General features: G+C 47.7%; 2 protein-coding genes across 4 annotated transcripts in view; one reads left to right on the top strand and one right to left on the bottom strand.

Annotated features, from left to right (window-relative positions):
• LOC135809766 (aldehyde dehydrogenase family 3 member B1-like) overlaps positions 1 to 10,696 on the top strand; it is a 16,328-nt gene extending 5,632 nt beyond the window's left edge. Inside the window, exons 4-15 of the mRNA XM_065323194.1 lie at positions 170 to 290; positions 991 to 1,076; positions 1,931 to 2,094; positions 2,540 to 2,621; positions 4,075 to 4,167; positions 5,008 to 5,060; positions 5,615 to 5,750; positions 6,100 to 6,170; positions 7,210 to 7,325; positions 8,744 to 8,876; positions 9,198 to 9,385; positions 10,025 to 10,696. Coding sequence (XP_065179266.1) covers positions 170 to 290; positions 991 to 1,076; positions 1,931 to 2,094; positions 2,540 to 2,621; positions 4,075 to 4,167; positions 5,008 to 5,060; positions 5,615 to 5,750; positions 6,100 to 6,170; positions 7,210 to 7,325; positions 8,744 to 8,876; positions 9,198 to 9,354 — 1,212 coding nt within the window. The 3' untranslated portion in view covers positions 9,355 to 9,385; positions 10,025 to 10,696. The remainder of the gene's footprint in view (positions 1 to 169; positions 291 to 990; positions 1,077 to 1,930; positions 2,095 to 2,539; positions 2,622 to 4,074; positions 4,168 to 5,007; positions 5,061 to 5,614; positions 5,751 to 6,099; positions 6,171 to 7,209; positions 7,326 to 8,743; positions 8,877 to 9,197; positions 9,386 to 10,024) is intronic.
• Positions 9,960 to 25,609, bottom strand: LOC135809764 (mucin-2-like). Of its 3 annotated transcripts, XM_065323189.1 has the most exons (14): positions 25,341 to 25,609; positions 25,188 to 25,272; positions 23,115 to 23,228; positions 22,539 to 22,676; positions 20,592 to 20,684; positions 19,373 to 19,616; positions 18,745 to 18,867; positions 18,270 to 18,386; positions 16,684 to 16,828; positions 16,475 to 16,578; positions 15,897 to 16,165; positions 13,464 to 14,532; positions 11,831 to 12,004; positions 9,960 to 11,250 (listed from the first exon to the last, which is right to left on the bottom strand). In XM_065323189.1, the coding sequence occupies exons 3-14, from the start codon at positions 23,187 to 23,189 to the stop codon at positions 10,568 to 10,570; spliced, it is 3,234 nt and encodes a 1,077-aa protein (XP_065179261.1). In that variant the 5' UTR covers positions 23,190 to 23,228; positions 25,188 to 25,272; positions 25,341 to 25,609; the 3' UTR covers positions 9,960 to 10,567. The 3 variants fall into 3 exon arrangements, with proteins under 3 accessions (XP_065179261.1, XP_065179260.1, XP_065179262.1); XM_065323188.1 differs by having other exon boundaries at positions 25,188 to 25,609; XM_065323190.1 differs by lacking the exons at positions 25,188 to 25,272; positions 25,341 to 25,609 and adding an exon at positions 23,551 to 23,569.

Raw genomic sequence — 25,609 nt, 5'->3', positions numbered from 1 at the left:
GGTAGCTGTACCATGTTCCAATGAGGTTGCGAGGAGCATTGTACAAGATGTTGGGAAAGTACCCCGTAGACTCCATAATGCTTTAGAGTGCTGCGTATTCAGTTATTCTGTTGCTGTATCACTGAGTTTTCAATTCGATTTTGAAAACATTTTGTCTCACCCCGTTCAGACTTTCATCGGTGACAAAACCTACATCCAGTCTCAGCCGTACGGAGTTGTGCTGCTCATCGTTCCGTGGAACTATCCGTTCTATCTTCTATTCAGTCCTCTCTGTGGAGCCATTGCTGCTGGTAATATGAATGAATGTTGTGTAGTTCTAGACACCCCCCCCCCCCCCCTCTTTCTTCTTGCAGTTTCTTGAGGGACACATGTGCGAGCATGAATTTTACTTATAGATATCTATGTTTTTAGCCATATCGCAAGAGCGGGCATGCGATTATAATGCTGTGGATGCGAATTACTGAAGCTCACTCATAATACCTGGGCCATGGCCTTGAATAGGAAGACATGCAATGTTACAATGGTTTGAATCAAAAAGGAGCAGCATCCTGATGCATCTAGCACAGATTTTGTTAATGTAGACTTCTTCCGTATGAAGAAGAGGTTGTGGCGACCTCGGCGATAATGGGGAATTGTGTGTTGCTCGCTACGTGAGAGCTTGCGCTTTTCCTGCCCACTTGACTTGAAACTTGGCTGACCCACGACCGCCGTCCAGAGCACACGAGAAGGCCATGAACAATTTCACTCGGCAAAGCTGCCAGGAAGTACAACTCCCTGCTAAGCTTTTCCAGTTCATTAATCGGCTCACTCGTATATTATATTCATAAAACTGTGACAATTGTTATGAACCGAAGGAAGGATTTTGAATACGATCTTTAGGTACCTCTTGCCGTCCGTATCAACGTTCTGTTCATGGTTGTGTGGGCACGTTCGTATCTCAAGTCGCTTATGGTAACACGAATACCCGTGCATTTGTCCTGTCCACTCCAGGTAACTGCGTTGTCATTAAGCCATCTGAGGTCAGCGTGGAATCTGAGAAACTGGTCCGCGAAAACCTAAACAAGTATCTGCCTAGGGTGAGCAGCATACGGACAGTGTTTCTTTTGAAAAGTATATATTTTCTTTCTTTCAGCCCTACTGCACCAGTACTTCTATATGACGTATCATAGAAGCATACTGTTCACATTGGTTTGGCCTGTAGCAGATCATGGCCTGCAGTGGATCATAACATGTTGCGGATCAAAGCCTGTAGCAGGTCATTGTGCCAGGGAAAAACCTGTAGCGGCTTACAACGAATAGTGAGTCACAACATGTAGTGGGTCACAACCCGTAGTGGATCACACCCTGTAGTGGGTCAAGACCTGTAGGGAGTCACAACCTGTAGTGGATCACAGCCTTTAACGGGTCGCAACCTGTAGTGGGTCACGCCCTGTATTAGGTCACAACCTGTAGTGGGTCAAGACCTGTAGCGGGTCACAACCTGTAGCGGGTCACAGCTCGTAGTGGGTCACAGCCTATAACGGGTCACACCCGATATTGGGTCACAACCTATAGTGGGAGACAAGACATGCATCGTGCACTCAACCTGTGAACTGCTAGCTGTTTTGCTTTGTTTAGTCTCATTGTTGGAATTCAGGGTGACTGGCCAAACCGATGGCAATGAAGTCCAGTCAAGGAAGGCATTATACCGTATTTTCCAGAGTATACACCTCAATGGAGTATAAGCCGCACCGAGATTTTTGTCACGAAATGCAGACCTCTACCCTATTTATCTCCGTCTATTTGACCATCGTTGTGTACGCCACACTGACCTTTTTTGGGGTGGATTATGCGTGCTTAAAAGTGCGGCTTATACAGCGGAGAATGCGGTAAATATCATGCGAGGATTAACAGCATAATTATTTGATTTTCAATTGTGTCTGTCGTCCAGGATTGTTTCCCTGTGGTGTGCGGTGGACCCAAGGAGACCACCGCTCTGCTGAAGCAGCGGTTTGACTACATCTTCTTCACCGGTGCGACCAGCATCGGTCGCATCGTGATGAAAGCCGCAGCCGAGCACATTACACCCGTCACGCTGGAGCTGGGTGGTAAATCGTAAGCAGCTCATACAAGCAGTGGTTTGTGTGTACGGCCATTACAGAGCACAGAGAGCAGAGAGTGGAGCAACTGATACAAACACTGCCAAAGTGGAGCAAGGGGATCAATTTTGCGCCCTTGTGACTGTACACGTTGAGTTGGTGCGGTGTCTTTCCAAAGTGCAATTCCCACACAAATTGAATAACAGTAGAGCCACACATGGCATACTAATATTCGATACCGTATGCATCATCTCCGGTATAGCCCACACCCGGGCGGGCATGCATCATCTCCAGTATAGCCCACACCCGGGCCGGGGCGTTGAGTCTGAAATACAGTGCATGCAAAGCGAGTATGATACCCTGGTGACCCCCCCCCCCCCCCCATCGTTTGCTCGCCGACACCTCCATCGTAAGATAATCCTGTGGTTGTTGCATGTGTCCGCTTTGTGTTATTCCCGTAGTCCCACGTTCATCCACGAATCGAGTGACTTGCAGTGCGTTGCTAACCGCATCATCGCCAACAAGGCACAGAACGCCGGCCAGGTGGGTATCTTCAGACAAACTAACTTCCCTTGCTTTGCTACTGTGCCAGATCTACTATATTATGCAGGTGCTGAGCTGCGCATGATCATTGCATTTAAAAAAAGTAGAAGAATTTCATCATACTGACAGCGCTTGGTTAGAGCATTGCTGACTAGAGGGGGAAGTACCTGGTTTGAATTCGTAGCCTGAACAGAAAAATCCACATTCCAGCAACTTTCCATTGCCGATTCAGACTGTACTTGACTATTCAGTAGGTAGCGGCGTTATGATGTCTTGGTAACCCTTTCATACTGGAGGATACTGTAGGGAAGCTATGCGGTACTCAGAAGACATTGGCTCCTGGCTACCTAAGCACCTACAGTCCATTCATAAAAAAGATGATTTCCTAGCTTTTGGCCATAAACGGGTCAAATTTTGAGTTTTAGTCACAATTTGTTTGGCAATCCCCCATGGAATGCTCTTCCAATTGTGTTTTTGAAGTCTATTTCTCCAAAAAGCAAGCCATAACAAGAATAGGATTTCGGCCAAGTTTTGCCCCCAAAGCACTGAATTGGGTAAAAACCATGAAAATTCCACTTGCATAACAGTACATTTGCGGTTCGAACCCCATGCAGTTGAGGTGCCTTTTTCGACCCTTTTTCAAGTTTCGAATATTGCGGCACTGCACAGTGTACCACAAAATCGCCAAACACGGGAGCTTTCCAGAGCCAGCGCTCATCTTTTTCTGAATGGACTGTAGCATGTACTAGGCAAGAGGTTATGTTGACAAGGGCATAGACCAGGGTGCACTTGAAATAGTACAGTCCTGCTCAATGAAATCCAGTCGCGGCACTCAAGTTTGCGCCTTGCACCAATTCGAAGCCCAGTGTTGGCAGGTCTAGGGCTGCGCAACGCCTGGCGTGTACGTGAGTGCATCGACTGGATTTCATTGAGCAGCACTGTATATCAGTATGCGCACCAGCAATGCACACTGCAGTAAAGCACTGCTTGCGTCAAACGACAACGAAGGATAGAATGACCCGGCTTCCGGGCATGCTATAAACCAAACCAGCTGGCCCGCACCCGCATGCTTGATGCTGCTCCTCCAGTCTTGACGGACTGAGACTCTTGAGCGACTGTTTTTATTTTTATTATTTTTATTTTTTACTATTGAACACTCACTGCATGATGAACTAAAATGAGGAGAAGAACTCGACACAATGGTACATATCCAGCAGGACTCAATAGCCTTGGATATAATCATGGGCGGTTTTGTCGTGTGATCCCTGGGGGTGGTGGCGTTCCTACAGATGCGGAAAACCCTGGCCCCCAGCCCAGTCTAGCGTGAATCGTGTATTTTTTAATCGTGTTCTGAGCTCTCTTCCCATTGGCTTTTGGGCACTTCCAGCACACTGGGTATAGTACATCCTATGTGTATCCTTTGTAAACACGTTTCCTCTGTTCCTATGTCCAGGCATGCATTTCGTTTGACTACCTGCTGTGCACTAAGGAGATCCAGGATAAGTTGGTGGTAGCCATGGTGAAGTCCATTGAGACCTTCTTTGGAGTAAGGATCCCGGCATGTGATTGTATTCTTTTGTGCAATGCATCCATGCCCTAGTACTAGTAGGCTACTGCGCACAGTATCCAATGTGTGCATGTACATGGACGAGGCTGGGCCAACCATTGAGAGCAGGGGAAGGGGGGAGGGGGGGGGGGGGGGCACGGTTCTCACCAAAGCATTCTTGCAGCTGCGTTTTACTGCAATCAAAACAGCATACGATTCAATTTCACTTACAAGCCTACATGTCAAATAAATTTGTAGGTGAAATTGCATGGTATACCTGGCTCGGGTTCAAACGGCATTCGTATGTAAGTTTGTGCATGTTGGGGCTTACGGAACTCACCCGATGCATACCCACTTGTTCAGCATCTTAGTGACAATACATGACTTGATGATGATTATCGTATCGAATCTGGCATGTGTGCACCTGCACGTGCAATGTAGTTCACAAGACCAGCTTCAGGACAAGGTCTTGAAGACTCCAAGGGTGTTTCCCCACCAAGTTTCTATGTAGAAAAGGCAGCTCTGTACGCTTCAGGAGTGGGAAATACAGTCAACTTCGCGCTAATAATGACCGCGGATATAACGACAATTCGCGAATAACGACAGAATTTCCATGCCTAGAGCAAAGTCCCATCTAACTGAAATACATATAATGATACTTCGGGTATAAGGACACATCGCGAATAAGGACCCTTTTCTGATGCCCCGCCGAGTGTCGTTACACGCAAAGTTGACTGTACTTGCAGTACAATGTATTTGTGGATCTGTGAAGACAGTAGACCGGCTCTACCCCTGAATGCTGAATGCCTTGTGTCCTGCTGGTCTGTATCACTCCTCCAGGATATGCAGTCGTCGGAGAGCTATGGCCGAATCATCAATGAACGGCACTTTGAGTATGTGATCTGCTACCACACATACACACCTAAATGAATTCGCACACACTAAAGGGACTCCCCGTGCATTGGCACACCTTATCTCTCCTCTCTAATGCTTCTTTCCGTATAACTCATTGGCATAAGGTTGTGTTCGAGATAAGAAAGTCAAGCTCCACAAACACAAGCCAGAGTCCTGTTACATGCATAGCCCATGTGTTTGCAGCAATGCGGCAACACAGGGTCCCGGCTACTTGAAGTACGTCCATAAGGCTGGAGTATATTTGCTGCTGAGCACACTGGGAGGAGGTCCAGTTGAGCTTTGGTCACCGAAGCTTCACCCCGATCCAAACATGTAGAGTGACTTAGTCACTACCTAGAATGCTAGCGTAGTGGTAGAGCATCCCTGGCCATAAGTGATGGTCCCTGGTTTGAGTCCTGGTGCATGTACCATGACTCGTTTTTTTTTTCTTCAGACTTTTCCTGTTTGCAACTTCCCCTCAAACTAATGAATAGAATGTTTAATCTGTGGTAACGTTTTTCATGTGGTTGTGTGATTGGTGGAATCTTTCAAGCCGCTTGGTAAGGATCAAGACGAACACCAAAGGTACAATTGCAATTGACTGCGGTCTGGACAAGTCTGAGCTGTTCATGGGTCTGACGGTGGTGACTGATGTCAGGGATGACGATGACGCCGTTCTGCAAGAAGAGGTACAGTCACACTGTCGTATTTCCGTGCATGTGTGTATGGTGCTGGTGTTGGAGTCGGTGCGGGTGGAGCGTTTGTGTGTGTGCGGCGCGCGCGCGCGCGCGCGCGTGTGTGTGTATGTGGGTGTGTTGGGGTGTGTGTTTGGGTGTATGCATATGTGTTCGTACACCCACCCACACACACGCACACACGTGCACATGTGAGAGGTGGAGACACAAAACCTGAGGATGCATATTGACTCCATGTGGATTATCCTTGGTTTCATGCCCACACCCATCCTCCGCATTTAACCCTATTCTACAAATATACTTCTCATTTCTTCTCCTCTGCAACATCTCCTTTCGTATCTAGATCTTCGGTCCAATCCTGGCAATTGTCCCCGTGTCTGGCCTGCAAGCAGCAATTGACTTCATCAACGAAAGGTAACGTTTTCAAGTTCAACGCATGCTGTTTGCATCCTTTTTTTAAAGGTCCAATGGTATCCACAAACACAATACTACAACGGCGGTGCTGCTCAATGAAAGTCCGATCCCAACAGTCGCGTTTGCGCTCTGCACCAGTTTACATCCCAGTGGTCACATGCCTAGGGCTGCACAGCGCCCAGTGTGGCATTGACTCTCTCGTTGGGATGTCAGTGAGCAGCACTATATTGTTACTGAATGTACATATCAGCTCCTGATGCTCTCCAGACACTCCTACTCCTACGTACACTGTTCCCTGGGGCAGTCATTCTAGAAGCAAGTCGACAAGAGTTCTTTTCTACAATCTCTGACGCTACAGTGCATGCATGGCCAATGCATGGGAGCTGTAGAAAGCACTGCATGCACCTTCCTTCATGCTCCTCTGAGACGGCCAAAGGGCGACACTGATGAAAAATGGGAGCATGCTTGTGGTCAGTCTTGTCGGGCTATGGTGGTTCCTGATCTATCACATGACCATACGGGACACCCATGTTGGTTGTAAGCTAGTTCTTGTCACTCCAGTCAACTATCGCATCTACATCTATGGGTCACATGATGTCAGCCATGTTGGTTCCACTGTCCACATGACATGATCACTTTCTACACAAATCCAGTCACATGACAAAGGTCTGAAATCCAGGGAGTCGTAAAATACCGGTATTTTACGACTCCCTGGTGAAATCACTATACAGGTGCTGTGACATGCACTCTCATGTACTCTAATTTCAGAGATTTTCGGTGCTCAATATTTTCGGTATGAGGGCAAAAAGGCAAGGTGAGGTGAACAGAAATTTTAGGTACAGAGAAGCAGTTCCCTATTGGTTTATGTCTGTTAGTTTTGTTCGGTGTATTGCCATTTTAGGTATGAAACAGATGCACCGAAAGTACCGAAAATAAAATTACACCGGAAATTTGTGAAACTACATTAACCTCCCAGGAAAGAGTGGAGTCCAAGACACTTCTTACAAAGTGGCCTGTTACTGTTCTCTGATGTTGTTAGGGAGAAGCCTCTGGCTGCCTATGTATTCTCCAAGGACAAGTCGGTTATCCGCGAGTTCGAAGAGAACACCTCGTCAGGCGCCATGGTTGCAAACGACTCCATAATGAACATGACTGGTAGGTGCTAATGAATAGTACTTATTGGTGGGTGAATAGCAACTGAATAGAGCGGTTGCCAGTTGACAACCCCCCCCCCCCCCTTTCTTCACTTAGTGTTGAGTTGTCTTAAACAGCTTCTGCTCCAGGAGCTACATCTGCACCTTGATGATTCAGTATGATGTGATTCAGTATGATGTGATTCAGTATGATGTGATTCAGTATGATGTGTTCCTAGGCGTTCTTACAGATGACTGAGTCTGAGTCTGTATGCGAACGGTGAATTTGTTTGTGTGGTAAACTTTTTGTTTTAGAATGGCATCCATCATGGTTAGTTTGTTACCAGTACAGTCAACTTCGCTAATACCGACTGCGGATATAACGACAATTTGCGAATAACGACAGGATTTTCATGCCCAGAGCAGAGTCCCATCTAACTGTAATACATATTATAATGAGACTTCGGGTATAAGGACACTTTGCGAATAGGGACACTTTTTTTCTAATGCCCTGCCGAGTGTCGTTATACGCAAAGTTGACTGTACTGGTAGACTAGTATCAGGCTTTTCAAGAACAAAAACAAAACACACCTGGCAATAGAAAGCGAAACATTGCGACTGATAATGTTTTATAGGATCTGCTGAAGATGAAGCTGCTTATCCGATGCTTTCAAGAAGTGAATGAAGACTTGGTGTTTTCAGTGCCCGGCATCATATCCAACCCACAAGTAAATATTCATTGTTTGTTCAGTAACAATATGATGAACTCCACCATGGTCAGTGGCTGACTGTGTATGATGCATGACACTGTTGTCGGCCACTGGCACTGGACTGGCCGGAAGTCTCCCCAAAGAACACTAAGACTGGCTGAGGGAAGCGGATAGAATTTGATTTTATTGGACTCCAACTTGCATGACGGCTCGTTCCTTGACGTACAAAAAGACCGTTATGTGTGTCGATTCAGCTGATCCTCTTGATCCCAATTCTTAAAATAATTTGTACCATTTGGTGGAGCTGTTCCATATCTACCACATGACCATACTGGGAAGCCATGGTACTATTGGTAGTTCCCAACTCAAATCAACCCCCTCCACTAGTGGGTCATGTGATGTCGGCCATGTTGGTTCCACTGTCCGCATGACATGTACCCTTTCCACACAAATTTAGTCACATGACAATGATGTGAGGCCACTCGATTCCAGAGGTTTGACGATGCACATTATTTCTGACGTCACGCGAAAGTTCAGCTCGGGTTAATTGGCTCGCTCATCGAAAACAACGAGAGTGACCTGCAGCTCACATCGAAATTTGGAGTTTTACGCCAAATTTGATGTGAAATTGCGCGTCACGTCGGAAATAACGTGCATCTTAACCTCTCTATTGTTTAATCCAAACCTGTAGAAAAACTCTCTTTTGTGTTGACTTTCTCATTATATTCAGTGTCTACTTTGCCTTTCGGTGGTGTTGGAGAGAGTGGCATTGGCGCGTATCATGGCAAGTTTACTTTCGACACGTTCTCCCACAAGCGGGCCATCATGCATCGCAAGCAGGCCATGGAGGCAGTTAACATGAAGTAAGACCTCCATGTTTGGTGTCCTGCACCCTTCTTAAATTTTCAAAAATTATTATTTTCAAACCATCATTCAATGGTGTTTTCCGAATGCCCCGAGAAGCAAATGCTGGTTTTTATACATCGTGTGCTTACTCAGCCAGGCTTGATTGCATGAATAATAAAATAATATATTTGTTGGTTTTGACTCCATGTGATTGCCAGACACATTGGCACCGACATCATCAGATCTCAGTCCTAGCTCAGTGTGCAGGTGACCCTATCCATGACGGTGTGCTAGATGCAATATCTCTTGCTGATGATACTGTTAATTTCTTGCTCCAGAATGCGCTACCCACCGTTCAGTGAAGCCACGACAAGGCGCCTGACATCGCTGCTGTTCAAGACACAGGACAGCACGAATTTCGTCTCCTTCCAGGGCATTGGCATGGTGTTACTCGGCCTGGTGGTGGTCGTCGGCGCTCTTCTCTACAGGCAGTGATGACCAGTCAGCCAGTAATGACAGCATTAAGGTGAGGTGCCACGTTACCTGCCCTTTCTGCACAGGTCGATGCATAGGAAAGGGGCAAGGTGGTCTTTCTAGACAGGTTGGTGCATATAAAAAGTGGTCTTTAGTGACAGGCGGTCTCTCTGTGCAGGTTGGTGCATAGGAAAATGTAGCTTTTAGTGACAGATGGTTGATCTACACATATTGGTGCATTAGAAAGTGGTTCTTAGAAACAGGCGGCATACACTACGGTAGTTGGAGCAGGAAAAAATGTGGCCTTGGGGTTGGGGAGGGCACTATTGGTACAGAAAAAGAAAGGATTGGCCCTGGGGTTTGTGGAGGGGTACTTTCAGTGCAGGAAAATAATGGGCCCTGGGGGTTTTTCCCAGCAGATGCCATGTAAGGCTAGCCACTAAGGGGTGGATTGGATGACCATGGCGTGGGCATTATAGGACTACCCCAGCCAGGTCTGACACCAATTTCAAGTCCTATGTGTGTGTGTTGACCATTTTGCATCCTTCAATATCACAACATGAATACTTCTTCCACAAACGTGGTGTGGGTAGCAATAATACACAACAAAACAAAGGCATCAGAGCTCAGTTTCCAAACTCATTTTTTCCACGTGGAATGTTTCACTTTTGCTTCTCTGTCCTCTATGCAGATGTTGTCCACTATTCTGTTGTATGCTGGAACTGTGACTGACAGAGCAAGACAAACGGTTGCTTTGAACCAATTCAAGCAGCGGTGACAGCAAAAAAATACATTTCAAAGTTCTCACTTATTTGACTGAAATGCTTTATAGTATACAAATTATTGATATTGTCATCCAATTCAAATTTCTTATTTTCGTTCCTTTCAATTTCTTAGAGATATTATATTTCGTCCGAGTGCTACTGCTGGGGCAGACACTGGATTTCTTAGAGATCACAAAGAAGCCTGTTGGAAAATATGGCCACTTCAATTGGCTTGAACCATCCTTCCTAGGCACTCGAATTGTTAGAATAAATTATAGCAGGCGAAGGGAAAAAAGCATGCACATTTTCACGAGCAAAAGTTCTAACTAAAAAATGCTAAATAGTATTCTTACACCATGTCCTAAATACTCAAAATCTCAAGGAAAAATTAAAGTCCGGCTTCTCATTCAGTCTTGGTCCGTTATAAAGCTATCAGAGAACCGCAATGCTATTATTATTATTAAATTTTACTAGCGAAAAGGATCCTCTGTGTCTGAGCCACTGTCGGGAATCTCATCATCGCGTTCTACTTGCTCATAGGTCTCTAGTATCTCACTGCCTGTTGCTGGTCTTTGCCTGTTGACATTCTTGTACGCTGAGCTGTCAGGTATTCCGCTGAATGGATCAAATAGCTCGGGGTATGCTCTGTTGGTGCTGCTGGAACCACCACCACCACCGCCGCCGCCAGCCCTCAACGGGGCCAAGTTACTTGGCTTGGGCATTGGCGGCGGAGGTGCATCGTCAAACGGCGTGGCCATGGAGCTATGATCTCTGTTCACATTCGTGTAACCAGTATGTGTCAGCATGTCAGCTGGTTTGTCCACTGGTAGTGGTGGTGGTTTCTCGGCTGCTGCCCCATTGTCAAGTTGGTCAAATGGAGACAAGTTACTGCTTGGAACGTTGCCGTATGAGTTAGGGGCAACCTGTCCGGCCGTGGGGACATTGCCGTAGCCAGTGTGGGTTAGCTGATTGGGGTCCGCTGTGCCCGGGTGAAAGAGATCTCCATTCGGCATTGGTGCGGGCACCGCCGGTGCAAAGGGATTGAGCTGTCTTCTTGCAGCTTGCTGGCTGTCTGCATTTGTACTGGCACTGGGTGTGTTCCGAGAGCCTGCTGGATTCCTGTCACTGGATACATCGGTTTTACGAAGTTTCACTGTGCAAAATACGACGAATGATCAGCAAAAGAAGATAGCACGCATGCACACAGATGTACCCACGCGCACGCACGGACACACACACACACAGACACACACACACACACACACTGGTCAGACTTCATGTACAGTGCTGCTCAACGAAGACTGATCCATTACCTGTCATTGCGGCTATCCCAGACCTACGAACACCGGCCGTGCACTGCTGTGGGGTGCTTACATACTCACAAAATAGGATCCCATCAAGCATAACTGCACAGTGACAGGTATAGAAGATCGTGAATCGCCACACTCACCATTTCTTGCCATATTATGCTCTCTCAAGATATTCCAGTATGCGCCCATTTTTAAAGAGAAAGTCTATTCGATGATCATCAGCATGCATCTTTGAATCTTCTCCTGCATCCCTGATGATGCCCTCCCGGGTAAAGATTAGAAACCCATCGTTGTACGTGGTGAACTAGTACTGAGCTGAGATCTGTTTGTGTGTTGCGCATTGGAGGTTTAGTGAAAAGATCAGCATGCAGGCTAGGAAAATGTTTTAAACCATTTGTCCTAAACACACGTCAATGCTCTTACCGGAGGATAGATCGGGCACAGCTGTTTGCCCTATGTTGCCATATTTATGTGGCCCTGCAGTGGCTGATGGCGTCGCTACTTCTCCTTTACCGCCCTGGAATCGCACTGTGGTGTAGTCGGGCTTGGGTACGGCCGGTGGAGGTGCATCACCACTCTGTTGCTGTTGTTGTTGACCTGCGGATCATAGAGAACAACAGTTATAGAACAACAAAGGTCACCCCTGTAAGACAGCTACAGTAAAACCTGGTTTAAGCGACCACCCCACGGTGCAAGCAAAAGCGGTCGTTAAAGCCAGGTGGTCTTTAGAACCAGGTCCCGCAGTGTCTGTGTAGAACTGTCCGTGCATGGAAAAACGGTCGTTAAGAGCAGGTGGTCGCTAAACCCAGAGGTCGCTTACACCAGGTTTTACTTGTACTAAAGTTGGTTGGTTGGGTCCCCATGCACAGTGCATGCTCAATGTAGTATGATCACGTGAGTGCAGTACGGGCCGGGCGCTGTGAACACTGGCACGTGAGTGCAGTACGGGCCGTGCGCTGTGAACACTGGCACGTGAGTGCAGTACGGGCCGGGCGCTGTGAACACTGGCATGTGAGTGCAGTACGGGCCGGGCGCTGTGAACATTGGCATGCGAAACGGAGCAGGGCACAAACTTGACTCGCACAATCGGATTTGACTGAGCAGCACTATATGTGAGGACATCAACAAACAGATGTATAACAGAACACATACTTGTAGTGCCTACCCTTGTCAAGTCAGCGCAGCGCATCAGGATACAATGACCTAAACATAGTGCCTACCCTTGTCAAGTCAGCGTAGCGCATCAGGATACAATGACCTAAATGCCACAAAGGCAGAACAACAGTGAGCAAACTTCTTTCCCTAACTTGAGTTTCGTGTTCATAAACACCGTTAGACGGTCCAGTGAGGGTCCAGTGGGTTTTAACACGAAATTTAGAGTTACGGAAAGATTGCTTGGTCTCTGTTGTTCTGCCTTTGTATAGTGCACTGTGCCCTTGCCTGGCCATAGAGTACTATTGACATCAAGGACACTAGACACTGTGAGACCTAATAGACAGGTATCAGTACCGTATTTTCCAGAGCATAAGCCGCACTTTACACATTAGTAATCCAGCCAGAAAAATCTGTGCGGCTTATACTAAGATGATGGAGATAACAGTGACCAACAGGGTAGATGTCTGTGTTTCGTGACAAATGTCTTGGTGCGGCTTATGCTCTAGTGCGGCTTACACTCCGGAAAACGCGGTACATACTTAGTAACTACGCCCAGTGCGACGTAATGGTGTAGCAGCCAGCTCTGCTGATATCACCAGCTGTGCACTGGACTAGGTGCCAGGTGCAAACTGATGCCGGTGGAAAGGAAGGGTGTGCTCGGTGCCAGAACTTCGCAGCTTAGAGAGCACTGTATGGGCAGGCGTGGATTTACCGCCATTTCGCCGTGTGTGTATGTGTGTGTGTGTGTGTGTGTGTATGTGTGTGTGTGTGTGTGTGTGTGTGTGTGTGTGTGTGTGTGTGTGTGTGTGTGTGTGTGTGTGTGTGTGTGTGTGTGTGTGTGTGTGTGTGTGTGTTTACACCATTGCTCCACTACATCTGATAAACATCTCAAATGTCTTACCGCTTCTGATATGCTTGGTGTATCCAAACTCATCAGTGTCTTCTTCCGGTTGCGTGCGATGGCCCTTGCCTGGTGTGCTAGGCAGCTGTGGTGTGCTATGCGGTGTCTGCGGCTTTCCAAACGGCACTGGCAACGGAGGGTCTTCGTAATGCTCATAGTCTACATCAAAGACATTAACACCACTGGCCTTGCCAGAACCTTTCTTTTCGGGCAGCGGTGGAGCGGCCGCACCAGGCGAAGCAAAGGGTTCGGGCAGTGGTGGAGCGGCCGCACCAGGCGAAGCAAAGGGTTCGTAGTCGGCGTTCTTATCACTCATAGGAGATTTGACTTTCTTTTTCTTTACCGGTATTGGTGGCTGATCCATTGGCGTGTATGGTGAGTTCGCCACTGGTATTGGTGGCTGATCCATTGGCGTGTATGGTGACTTCACAATTGGCGACCCGGTTGTTGGAGATTGAGCGGCTGCAGCAACACCCGGTGAGAACGGATTAGTGGGATTAGTGGTGTTGGTGTTGCGGAGTCTCTGCTGCTCCTCCATGGAGGGAGAGCGAGCGAACGGGTTTCTCTTCGGGATGCCAGCTGGCTTCGGTGCATCCCCAGCTGCAGCATGGGGTGTAGTGGTGGATGATGCTGATACTGTATTTCTGCTTGTGCTGGGTGAGATTTCGAGCTGCTCTGAAAGCTGTTGCAGATCACGATCCAGGGCAGACATTTGGTCGCTGACTTCATCAAATCCCCTCTGCATGGATGATGGTCTACTGCCATTCGTGCCACCGGCTGTAGTCCGTGTGCGGACGGCTGGTCGAGGCTGGCTAGATGCCACGGAAGTACTGGCAGCAGTGGTAGTGGCGGTATTGCTTGGGGAATCCCAAGACGGTATTTCTGCGTACGGATTGATCTGGACTTCATCTGATGTCATGACAGGAGGTGGAGATGGGTCGGATAGGTCGATCAGTGCGGGTTGGTTTTGTGACAACATGCCGCTGCTGCTTCGCCTTGGCTTGAGTTTGTCGTACGGGACGTGCTGGCTAGCTGCGGTGGTAGGGGTGTTGGTCGGTGATAATACGGCCTGCATGGACACATCATCAAGTCAGCAAACAAGGCAGCAAACATGTGGTCATTATCAAACAAGACACTTGTCAATGCAATTCTTACCCGGATTGTCCTCACTGCAGCTTGTGTGACCATGCTTTTTTACTCTCTTGTGATCATGGCCAGCATGGCTGTGCTTCAGAATGCCAGATGTACAAAACGTGATCCGGCGTGTGCATGTGTTCAGCTCTTAACTTAGCAACCCACCATCATACAGTACCGCAAAGAGACCAACAGATATTCTACAGGAGCCCACATCAACAATCAAAGGCAGCACACACCGCTACTCATGACACGGTGGTAAGCTCTGAATGGGGAGTGACTTCGGACACAGGTGCCATGCAAATGTCACAAGCTCCCAGTCTTGCCACTACCAGATGCATATCACGAAAGCCTAGGTGTTGCAGATCTCACGTCATTTTCAGTTTCTTCTCCCTGATAATCCAATGCCTCCCCTATAACATAGTATCGTGTGTGGTAGAACTGAGGGAGATGGTATGGCAACACCTTCATCCTCCCTCTCTATCCCTTTCCCCCTCCCCGCCTCCTCCCCTCCCTCCACCATGCTTTTTTACTCTCTTGTGATCATGGCCAGCATGGCTGTGCTTCAGAATGCCAGATGTACAAAACGTGATCCGGCGTGTGCATGTGTTCAGCTCTTAACTTAGCAACCCACCATCATACAGTACCGCAAAGAGACCAACAGATATTCTACAGGAGCCCACATCAACAATCAAAGGCAGCACACACCGCTACTCATGACACGGTGGTAAGCTCTGAATGGGGAGTGACTTCGGACACAGGTGCCATGCAAATGTCACAAGCTCCCAGTCTTGCCACTACCAGATGCATATCACGAAAGCCTAGGTGTTGCAGATCTCACGTCATTTTCAGTTTCTTCTCCCTGATAATCCAATGCCTCCCCTATAACATAGTATCGTGTGTGGTAGAACTGAGGGAGATGGTATGGCAACACCTTCATCCTCCCTCTCTATCCCTCTCCCCCTCCCTCTCCCCCTCCCCGCCTCCTCCCCTCCCTCCCTCCCTCCCTCTAGAACTCAGGGAGATGGTGTGGTAACACCTTCATCTTCCCTCCTCCCTCCCTCCCTCCCTCCCTCCCTCCCTCCCCCTCTCTCCCCCTCTCTCTCTCTCTCTCTCTCTCTCTCTCTCTCTCTCTCTCTCTCTCTCTCTCTCTCTCTCTCTCTCTCTCTCTCTCTCTCTCTCTCTCTCTCTCTCTCTCTCGCTCTCTTTCGCTCTCTTTCTCTCTCTCTCTCTCTCTCATACTTTTCCAGAACAGAAAATGTAGTAAAACAGATCCATGGCAACGTAATATATACGTACATCCATAGGTTGAGGGTCCGAGGCTTTGCGACCTGCTCTCATTGGCTTAGGAGGACCAGCAATTGCCGCCTGCTGTGCTCCGGGATGTATATTCCCAGATGCTGCCATTGCCGCATCATTCCCAGGACTGGCCATACTGTTCAGACTGGTTCGTTGACGTGCTGGCCGGGGTAGAGTGGCACCGACCGCATCAAACACGTGCGTGCTGCCGGGGCCTGATTTCTTCTTGGAGCGGTACGGTTGAGGTTGTTGCGGGAACTCCACCGTAGCTGCATTCCACATGATTAAAGAATGTGTTACAAGCAACACAATCATGGTACAACAAATAGTGGTGGCGACTTCAACAATTGTAGTGGAAGTCCATAACATTCCCCACGTGGGAGGTTGTGCTTTTCCTTATAGCCGATATGATATATTGCCTCAACGAAAGATGTTGAAGTTTTTCTGTATGTTCTTTGAGCAGAGGAATGCAGTGGCGTGTGCACTACTGGATGTGGAACAGGGGACACACACTGAGAACATACCAGTACTTGAACGGTCATACCAACTCATGTCATCAGTCCATTTCTAGTCCTAACCTGAAGGCGCTGAGGTTGGACTTGTCGGGGGTGCAATTCCCGGCGGCAGTACGCCCTGTGTTTTGAAATCCCTGTGGAGCTGAGCAATGTTATCCTGGCATCTCCTGTTTAGAAGAAGACAGAGAGCAGCAGAGCACCTCTGAACATCATGAGTGCAGATTCAAACAAGAGACGCACTCGACCATTTCAACCAGCGGCACTCAACTTACTTGAATATGGCGTCACCGAAGTTTGTTTGAAACTCAAACAGTCCAGCAACGTCAGCACAGCGGCGTCCTGCCTCGAAGGTGAACTTCTTAGAGTCTCTGCCGTAACGCCGGATGTAACAAAGAGGCCAACTGCACAGTATTTCATCTGTCATCATGAAACACAGAACAGAGACATGTACTCATATCCGAAACTCGTTTATTGCTGCCATTGCTGACTGGTAGAGAATCAGCTGGAACAGATGCACAGAAAGCGCCATGGAGGACAGTGCAACAGATTATCGGTTATCTGGTCCTTTCCCACCAGACTGACAAGGAATACTGACACATTCTAACATTCTAACGCAAAACTTGTGCCCACCGTTTTCCAAGTTTTCAATTTCCTCTGTAGAAGGTCTGGGTCCAGGCGGGTTCTAGGTGTGACAGTGATAGACCAGATAAGGAGTGATTGTAGAGCCAGGGTGTGAGCTTTGGGTGGGTACTGGATGCATGCAATACAACAGAGCCAGAGTGTGATTTTCAGGAACTTGAGGTATTGATAGCCGCGCTACAGCAGATCGAGGGGAACCAGCGCACGAGTTTCAGATGGGTGTTTCTAGTACACTCATACGTCATCGTTTATCCGGGCGGTCCGGGACCGGGCACTGCCCGCAACTTAAAAATGTCGCTAACTCAGAATCTGCGAATCACATAATATATTTTGATGGGGAAAGGCCATAGATATGGCATATGGCATCACTATTTCCACAAAAAGTTACAAAAAGTAGTAATATTGAAATTCGCCAAAAGGGTGCCCGGTAGACCAAAGTGCCCGTAACTTTGGGGTCCGGATAACCGAGGTATGAGCATACTAACTTATGGTTTGAGGTTCTGATGCTGGATGCCTGTACTACAGCAAATCCAGTGTGTGATTTTCAGCTAGGCCCCCTGCGCTCTGCATAATACCACCAATAGCAGAGCCAGTGCGTCAGGTTCGGAAGGGTGCTGTATGCCTGTATTACAGCAGCACCAGTGAGATTCAGAAACCAGTATAGTGCCGCATGCGGGGCGGTAAACCAGAGTAGGTGACCGGGCAGATAGCTAGTGCCTGGATGCCTGTACTACAGCAGAGCCAGTTTCCGATGCTGGGATACCATCGTAATATCCGACATCTCACTGCAACAGTAATTTGAATTCTCTATTCTCACGATGGCACCATCACCAATTAGAGATCACAACGATACTTTGAGAGTAAAAAATGCATTTTGCGTTTGATATTTTGTTCTGATATCCCTTTAGCCATTGTATCCTGACAACCCATGTGACTGTATAGCCGATACAGACTGTACTCGGTATTGAGCTCCGTATCTGCTGGGAAACAGCAGTTCTCTGTAGACGCTGATGTCTGGGCTAGGCTTCTATCCACACCAGGCTTCTATACAAAAACAGGTACTTCTACCTGTATGTGTGTTAACACTAAAACTAGACTTACTTAGTATGTGTCAACAGTATAAGATATTATCTTGAAAATCAGGCTTGTAATCAAAACCGGCTTTTATACGAGGCAGGCTTTAGTGCAAGACACTACGCCGGGTATATCAATAGCTCACCGGTCATCACATGCTGCAGCTGCAAAGTACTCGGCGTGACTATCAGATACACATCTCCAGAGAAGCCCAGCCGGTAGCTAGCGTCGGTGTTCTTGACCCGCACTCGGACACGCTCACCTAAGACAAATGGACAGCACATGTACGCACAAGGTTGACAACGGAGGAGAGCCGGGCAATAGCTAGCTACAGTGTACTGTAAGGCAGGACGTTAGGAGAGTATCAGTGTGCCCAATTTCTGGCCATTGCCGCCGTGACTCCGTATTTTGTTATCATTAGATGTGTGTGTGTGTGTGTGTGTGTGTGTGTGTGTTTGTGTGTGTGTGTGTGTGTGTGTGTGTGTGTGTGTGTGCGTGTGTGTGTGTGTGTGTGTGTGAATGTGGGTGAATGTGTGCGTACATGTATATGAATGTGTGTTTGTGTGTATGCGCGCACGGACGCGTGACATTTCTAGTACTGTGGTTCAACCGTGACTCACCCGTGTCGGCTGAGTTGTAGATGCTATTCTCTGCTCCACCGAACTCAGCGGGTCCGCCAGCCTGGTTTGCGGCAGTGACTGCACCGCCCATGCTTGGTGTACCGTGCTGCCTGGTATCAAACCCTTGTACATGTGGAGATACGTGTAGAAGACAACACTAGCATGTGTTGACCAAGTTTAACCAAGCCAAGTAACTTCACTTCAATGCATTTCTAGTCGCGCTTGGCATTCACATCATGTTAAAATTCACATTCGCATACTTGCACTATTGCCATACTAGTACTGCAACTAATTTTAATATCTCGTCGTCTCCTTTCCCGAGGGGGCTCACAACGGCCGTTAAAACACGGAAAATCCAGCAGCAGATGCAGCGCCCAACGGTGGGGATGAGTCTCACAACCACAGGCACAAGTGCTGAGAACCCCATCAGCCGCATCCATGTACCTGGCCACAAGGTCCCAGTTGGATGTGGGTAGCAGCACGGCTGGAAAACCGCTCCCCGGAGGCACGACTTCAACAAGTAGAAAATCGAATAGAAATTATCAACAGATATATTAGTATTGACAATTCTGCCATGCTGCTGAACAGCACGGTCAACGTATTACCCTGAACTGGCACATGCACTCACCAGTTTGAAACGGGTCACCAAAGTCGTCCATCCGGTCGGACGGCATAGCTGTGGCTGGGACGTGCTGCGCAGCGGCGTGACCTGCAACTCGCACCGTTGGTTGATCTCTATGTGCCGGCATGGTCATGGACCTGCCGAGTGATGACCGCTGCGATCTCCCCTGAGAGCCCTGGCCCCCGCTGCCGCCGGCGTGGCATTTTTCCACGACGTCCTTAATGGCTTGGAGCCAAAAGTTGAGATCAGCCTGTCGACAAATAATCCCGGCATACTAACTTCAGAGCTTGTCTGCCCTTTTCAATCCCTGGGACAAAATATTGACCCATCGATTTATCAGTGTGCTCATAAAGGTAGATCACTTCATTAAAAATTTGTTTTGTGGAAGGAGGCTAATATATGTATAGTAAGACATGTGACTAACGACCACCCCTCCCGTAGGGCCACAGAAAGCGGTCTTTAGTGACAGGTGGTCCTTAGTCAGAGGTTTGCACCGCACAACCATAATAATAATATTATGAATGTGAGACCGTCAGTGCCTGGTGCAGTGGTCTGTAGTACCTGGCTGGTCGCTAGTCACGGTGGTCTTTAGTTACAGGTTTTACTGTAGTACCTGACTGGTCGCTAGTCACGGTGGTCTTTAGTTACAGGTTCTACTCTATGTTGAAGTTAGGTATAAGGCCAGAGTCAGTGCATGAAGCTCATTCTGTGTTGCTAAATTATCTATGTGCTACCACACTAAAGTTATGAAAGGTACCATTCAACTGTTCAATAATGCAACAATCACTCCTCCTCTTCCCCGTCATGCGTAGCCATTACACCCACATCAATATTTCAACGAAGAGTTTACGGGTAGTTCAAGAACCCCCGTTATTGATTGCCCGTTATTGATGTGGGTGTAGTGGATACCAAGGGCAGTCGGCTGAGAGCGCATGGAGGGGAAGAGGAGGAGTGATTGCTATCACGCTATCCCATCCAGTACAGAGAAATGCACCCTGTGTTCATCCATTCGTTTTCATCGCAAAAAGAGGTTTATCTGCAAATCACAGGTAACTTTACCTATCAAGAGAGGACACAGTTGCATAGCAGACAAAGGGGGATATAGTCGAGGACATTTCGGCAATCTCCAACCATTTTTCCACCAAGGTGTCACCACCTCACCATGTAGGATAGGAACTTTGGAAATGTGTTGGCATTGCACTGATATTGGTACCTATGTGTTTACCTGAGATGGTGCTGCCAAGCGATGTGACGTGATTGGTGTTCTCACATCAAACACGTAGGGGTTATTCTTGTCACCATGCGTTTGTAGGATACCCTGGCACACATGCGCAAACATATGTACGCACACACACACACACACACACACACACACACACACACACACACACACACACACACACACACAAAACAATATAGACACAGACCCAGACAGACCCAGACAGACAGACAGACAGACAGACAGACAGACAGACAGACAGACAGACAGACAGACACACAGACAGACAGACAGACAGACAGACAGACAGACAGACAGACAGACAGACAGACAGACAGACAGACACACACAGATGCAAACACAAACAACACAACTAACATGAGTACCACACTAGTTACTTTGGTCATACCACATCTCTACTTTCTCCATTCGGACTCTCGAATATTAGCACAATCATGACCAATACCGGATTGCTTTGGGTACCACCAGTACGAGTTTAAAGCGCACATAAGACCACTCCCACACCTCTTCGTTATCCAACATGCCACAAAATAATCGACCTGCTATTTCAGTTCACACCTGCTGGCCCAAGCTGGTCGTCTTTGTTCCCTGCCTATTCTATGTTGTCAAACTTCAACATACCAAGGCGCACAATCACCAGATAATCCTTATTATAATTATCAATCATAAAATTAATACAGTAACAGCTGTCCTTCATGACAAAAAAACACCGATCTCGAGACACCACCTGACTTGAGGGACAACCTGACTTGAGAGGCAACCTGACTTGAGAGGCAACCTGACTTGAGAGGCAACCTGACTTGAGAGGCAACCTGACTTGAGAGGCAACCTGACTTGAGAGACAACCTGACTTGAGAGACAACCTGACTGGAGGGACAACCTGACTGGAGGGACAACCTGACTTGAGAGACAACCTGACTTGAGGGACAACCTGACTTGATAGACAACCTGACTTGATAGACAACCTTACTGGAGGGACAACCTGACTTGAGAGAACCTGACTGGAGAGACAACCTGACTTGAGAGACCAGGTGGTCTCTCAAGTCAGGTTGGATGTTTAGCTCATGTGATAATCGGGTGACAACCTTTAGGGTTGGTTCACATAAGCCAAATCGGCGCCGGGAAGCACCGGTGGTGAGCCAGCTCCCGATCTGTCCCGCATACGGTTCGAGTACTAAATCTACTACATGTAGTACAGAATGTACCCCAATGCTACGGCAGGTTTGAAAGCTTGAATTCTTTGTTTCTTCAGTAGTTCAAGGTCTTTCGGTGATGGCAACTTGGTGCTACCTTTTACTGGAGATCATGACACTACTTCTACACCTTTTATTGCAGTCTAGTAAGCGATGGTGTCGAAATTATGCATGCAAACGTTGATGAAGTCACAAGAACTTGCCAATGTATCCTTTCCGATTTTTTATTTGTTTTAATTGTATTTCTTCAGAATTCCCAAACTCCATTGCAGCGTATTTCTTGCACTTGAAAATACCGCCATTCCGGCAACAGGCTCTCAGCTGCACCAAATAAATAAATAACTTTGCCAATATGTCGCCCATTGTGTCTCATTGTGTCTTATAAATTGCACAACAGTCAAGCAGATCATCCGAGAAAGACGGGTTGGTATGCTGACTGAATTTACCACCTTGAAGCGACTACAAGAACGGTTCACAAACCACTTTTGGTCAAAATTGTATGGGGTCGGTGCCGGGGCAGATCGCAAGAGTTAGGCACTGCCCAACTTTGACGGCGATCCCTTGCGATTTTCTACCCCCCCCCAGGATTTTGTCACGATTGCACTGGTTCACATAATCACAATGTGCCGGGAGAGGTTTCAAGAGGTCCACCGCCAGTGGCTCCCGGCGTGTTCAGGCGATATGTGAACCAACCCTAAGTGACGTCAAAGTCAGTATTCGCGGCCAATTGTAAACTCACAGAAGGCGAACATTCTCGCAGGGGAATGATGCGCTTGTTTTCCAGGCGGGCATAGCTCCACTCATCGTCATAATACTCCAGCCGGGCTGTCTCCTGCGAGGATTGCTGGAACAGAACGAAGAATCTCCTGTTCCATTTCTGCAGGGACATTCAGTACGGACAAGAAAGAAAACACCAGAAAAAGAGCTATCGCATTGAATAGAGCAGGAGACTCACCAAAAACACAAGGACCATGACACTATTCTAGCGTGTCTATTTCCTGAACATCGAGAAAATGAGTGTCCGTGTAAATTATGACGTCACGATACGATAATTGATGCGGCATGTGCTCGGCAAACCAATATTGAATTCAAAAATTAAATTTCCATGCTAAGACCCTGATCATTAAGCACATGTCATTAGTCATGAGTGAATGTAGAATAAAATTTACCGTTTGCATGAGAGTCAGCCAGATTGACAGAACAGTGTACTATACCGAAAAGGTTTCTATAGATGACTGGCTGATCACGTCTCATCGGCCTTCTTCTAGACACTATCCCGGTGGAGTATTTAATTAAAGTATGAATTTTCGATTACCTTCAGCAGACCCTCCTTCTGCGGGCATTTGGCTAGAAATCCTTCCTTCACCGCGTCCTTCGATCTCCGTGACATTGCCGGTCAACAGAATGATTGCTTCACGCCGCAGCAAAACTATGGCGGAAGAGATAACAAGAAGCAAAGAAATGGTGGTGCCATAGGCAATCATTTAGGACTGACACTTTGTTCGTCAGTTAAGAGTAGAGCCCACACACTCTCTTCCATTAACACTGCAATAATTCAACTCATTTCACAATATGTGAACCTGATAAAGGCAATTTGCCGAAACGTATTATTGTGAAATGAGTTGAATTATTGCAGTGTTAATGGAAGAGAGCGTGTGGGCTCTACTCTTAACTGTAACTATGAAACTGCAGGAAGCCTCCACACTTTTACTTTGTTCTTCGACATTAAATTAACCAATCCAATAACTCACTTAGCTTCCAGTACCAAATAGTGGTGGCGATTTCGGCGATGATTGTTAGGAAAAAGTTTGCTCCCCACAGTGGAGCCCGCGCTATTCGGCCGACTTGACTTGACACTTGACTGACTCACAACTGCCATCCGGAGCACACGGGAAGCCCATCGAACCTTCGACTCGGCAAACCGGCAAGAATGAACCACTTTCTGCTCAATACAAAGTGTGCTGCGAAATTCACCGCTCGTCAGTTGAGCTTGAGTAGGCTGAGGAAGATTGTGCCAAAAGAGCATCACCCCTATAGTGCTCTCCAGGCCCAAACATCACCAGGGATACAAACCTACAGGGACACTCCATTTCCAGCGCGACAAACACCTTGTTAACTTCTTACTCTTTTCCTTGTTAGCCATGGTTGGCTATAAAAACCCTGCAATCGCAACGCAAAGTGGTCATTGGCTACCCCAGCCGTGTATTGCTTGGAATAAAATAAAATAAATAAATAACACCAGATAGCAGCGCGAGTCAGTGTCGTTCCTGGACGGTGAGAACAGATGTCGAGGACCCTCGGTCATTCACACCTCTGCCACCTCCAAATCAGCTAGTTGCAAGCCCTCCTTGGGCACAACAGTACGAAATATTGGTAGCTGGAGCACTATATAAGTGATGCTCTTCAGGCACAATCTTCCTCAGCCTACTCAAGCTCCTACTGATGAGGGGCGAGTTCCCCGAAACACTGTGCATTGATCAGCGAGTGGCACTTTCTTGCAGGTTTGCCGGTCGCAGGTTCGATGGACTTCTCATGTGCTCCGTATGGCAGTCGTGAGTCAGTCAAGTGTCAAGTCAAGTCGGCGAAATAGTGCGATCTCTAGTGTAGGGAGCAAACTCTTTCCTAGCTTCCAGTACAGTTAAAGTATCTATGGGTATAAAACTAGCTAGGTATTAGTGCTAGTGTGAAACCAGTCCCCAATCATGGATTGAGCTCTTACAGGTTACCGCTATTGTCGTGTACACTACTGGTCTCGGATGGAGAGCCAAGGATTAATTTATAGAAAAGAAAAAAGGACAAAGGACCAGTTAGTTGTAGAACGTCAGTACCGTCGGTCAGTGAGCAATGGTGCAATTATTTGTGTGGGTGTCTGTGTGTTCATTGGTGGATGGGCCACGGGGTGGTCAGCGAAAAACTGAGATTTAGCTGTGTGGGTGTCATTGTCTGCCTATACAAGGAAACGCCCATGAACTGATGAACTGAGGTTTCTACAACGTATGCGCATGCATACAGTGCATGCATACAAAAGGAGTGGCGGTATGAAAGCGTGACTTGTTTCTAAACTCAGCCTTCCCTTTGAGTTCTCGGTAGCTCGCTCCGCAGGACCACAGTGGCCAGGCTCGCTCGAAAGTATAATGCGACTGTGAGAATGAACCTCAAAGATGTAGCGGAAGATTCAGCGCAGCCGCCTCTGCGTCGGCGAAAAGAGTCCTTCTCGAGTCGAGGGGCTTACAACATAAGTCATTACTGTGATACAAGTCATGTACACTTCGTTCTCGAATGGTTCATCCTACCTGCCGTCCAGAGTGCGTGCAACCCCCCACCCTGCACGCAAGAAACCAGCGACATTACGAACGTTAGAATGACAGCATGACTGTACACAACTCACGTTTTTGAGGGCGCCAACACCGCGGCCACTCAAGCCTCCTCTCGACCTCTCCCAATGGCAATTCCAGACGGCGAAAGGAAGAAAACTGCACGCAAAGCGGGCAGTTGCTGAGCCTGGCACAGTCACCGGACAAGGGCGATTGCCAATACTAACCTGTTAGTGTTGGAGTTTGATAGCATCCGCAAAGCGGGATAAAGAAACCCAACACTTTACGACCTTTACGAGCGGCCACATGCACATCGATAGAGAACTCCACCACTTAGTCTTCGGTCTGTACTTCGCGTTCGCATGGACGTTTCGCAATACAGTACAAACAGAGCATTTCGCAAACCGAAGTTCTTGCTTTTACGTTTTAGCCTCTTCGTGTGTTCCTTCTCAGGTCACTCTGGTGTTACAGGTACTGAGGTAGCACGAATCAGGTG

The sequence above is a fragment of the Sycon ciliatum genome, chromosome 2 (assembly GCF_964019385.1).
Source record: "Sycon ciliatum chromosome 2, ocSycCili1.1, whole genome shotgun sequence".
In the NCBI taxonomy this organism is placed as follows: domain Eukaryota; kingdom Metazoa; phylum Porifera; class Calcarea; order Leucosolenida; family Sycettidae; genus Sycon; species Sycon ciliatum.
Note: the sequence above shows the minus strand (reverse complement) of the source record. Positions and strands in the feature narration are given on the sequence as shown.

Coding starts and splice junctions, on each gene's coding strand:
- LOC135809764 (XM_065323188.1), bottom strand. CDS start 23,189: ATGTCACGGAGATCGAAGGACGCGGTGAAGGAAGGATTTCTAGCCAAA. Junction 19,617..20,591: donor GCTTGGCAGCACCATCTCAG/GTAAACACATAG, acceptor ATTTGTCGACAG/GCTGATCTCAACTTTTGGCT. Junction 12,005..13,463: donor CACCAAGCATATCAGAAGCG/GTAAGACATTTG, acceptor TATGATCCGCAG/GTCAACAACAACAGCAACAG.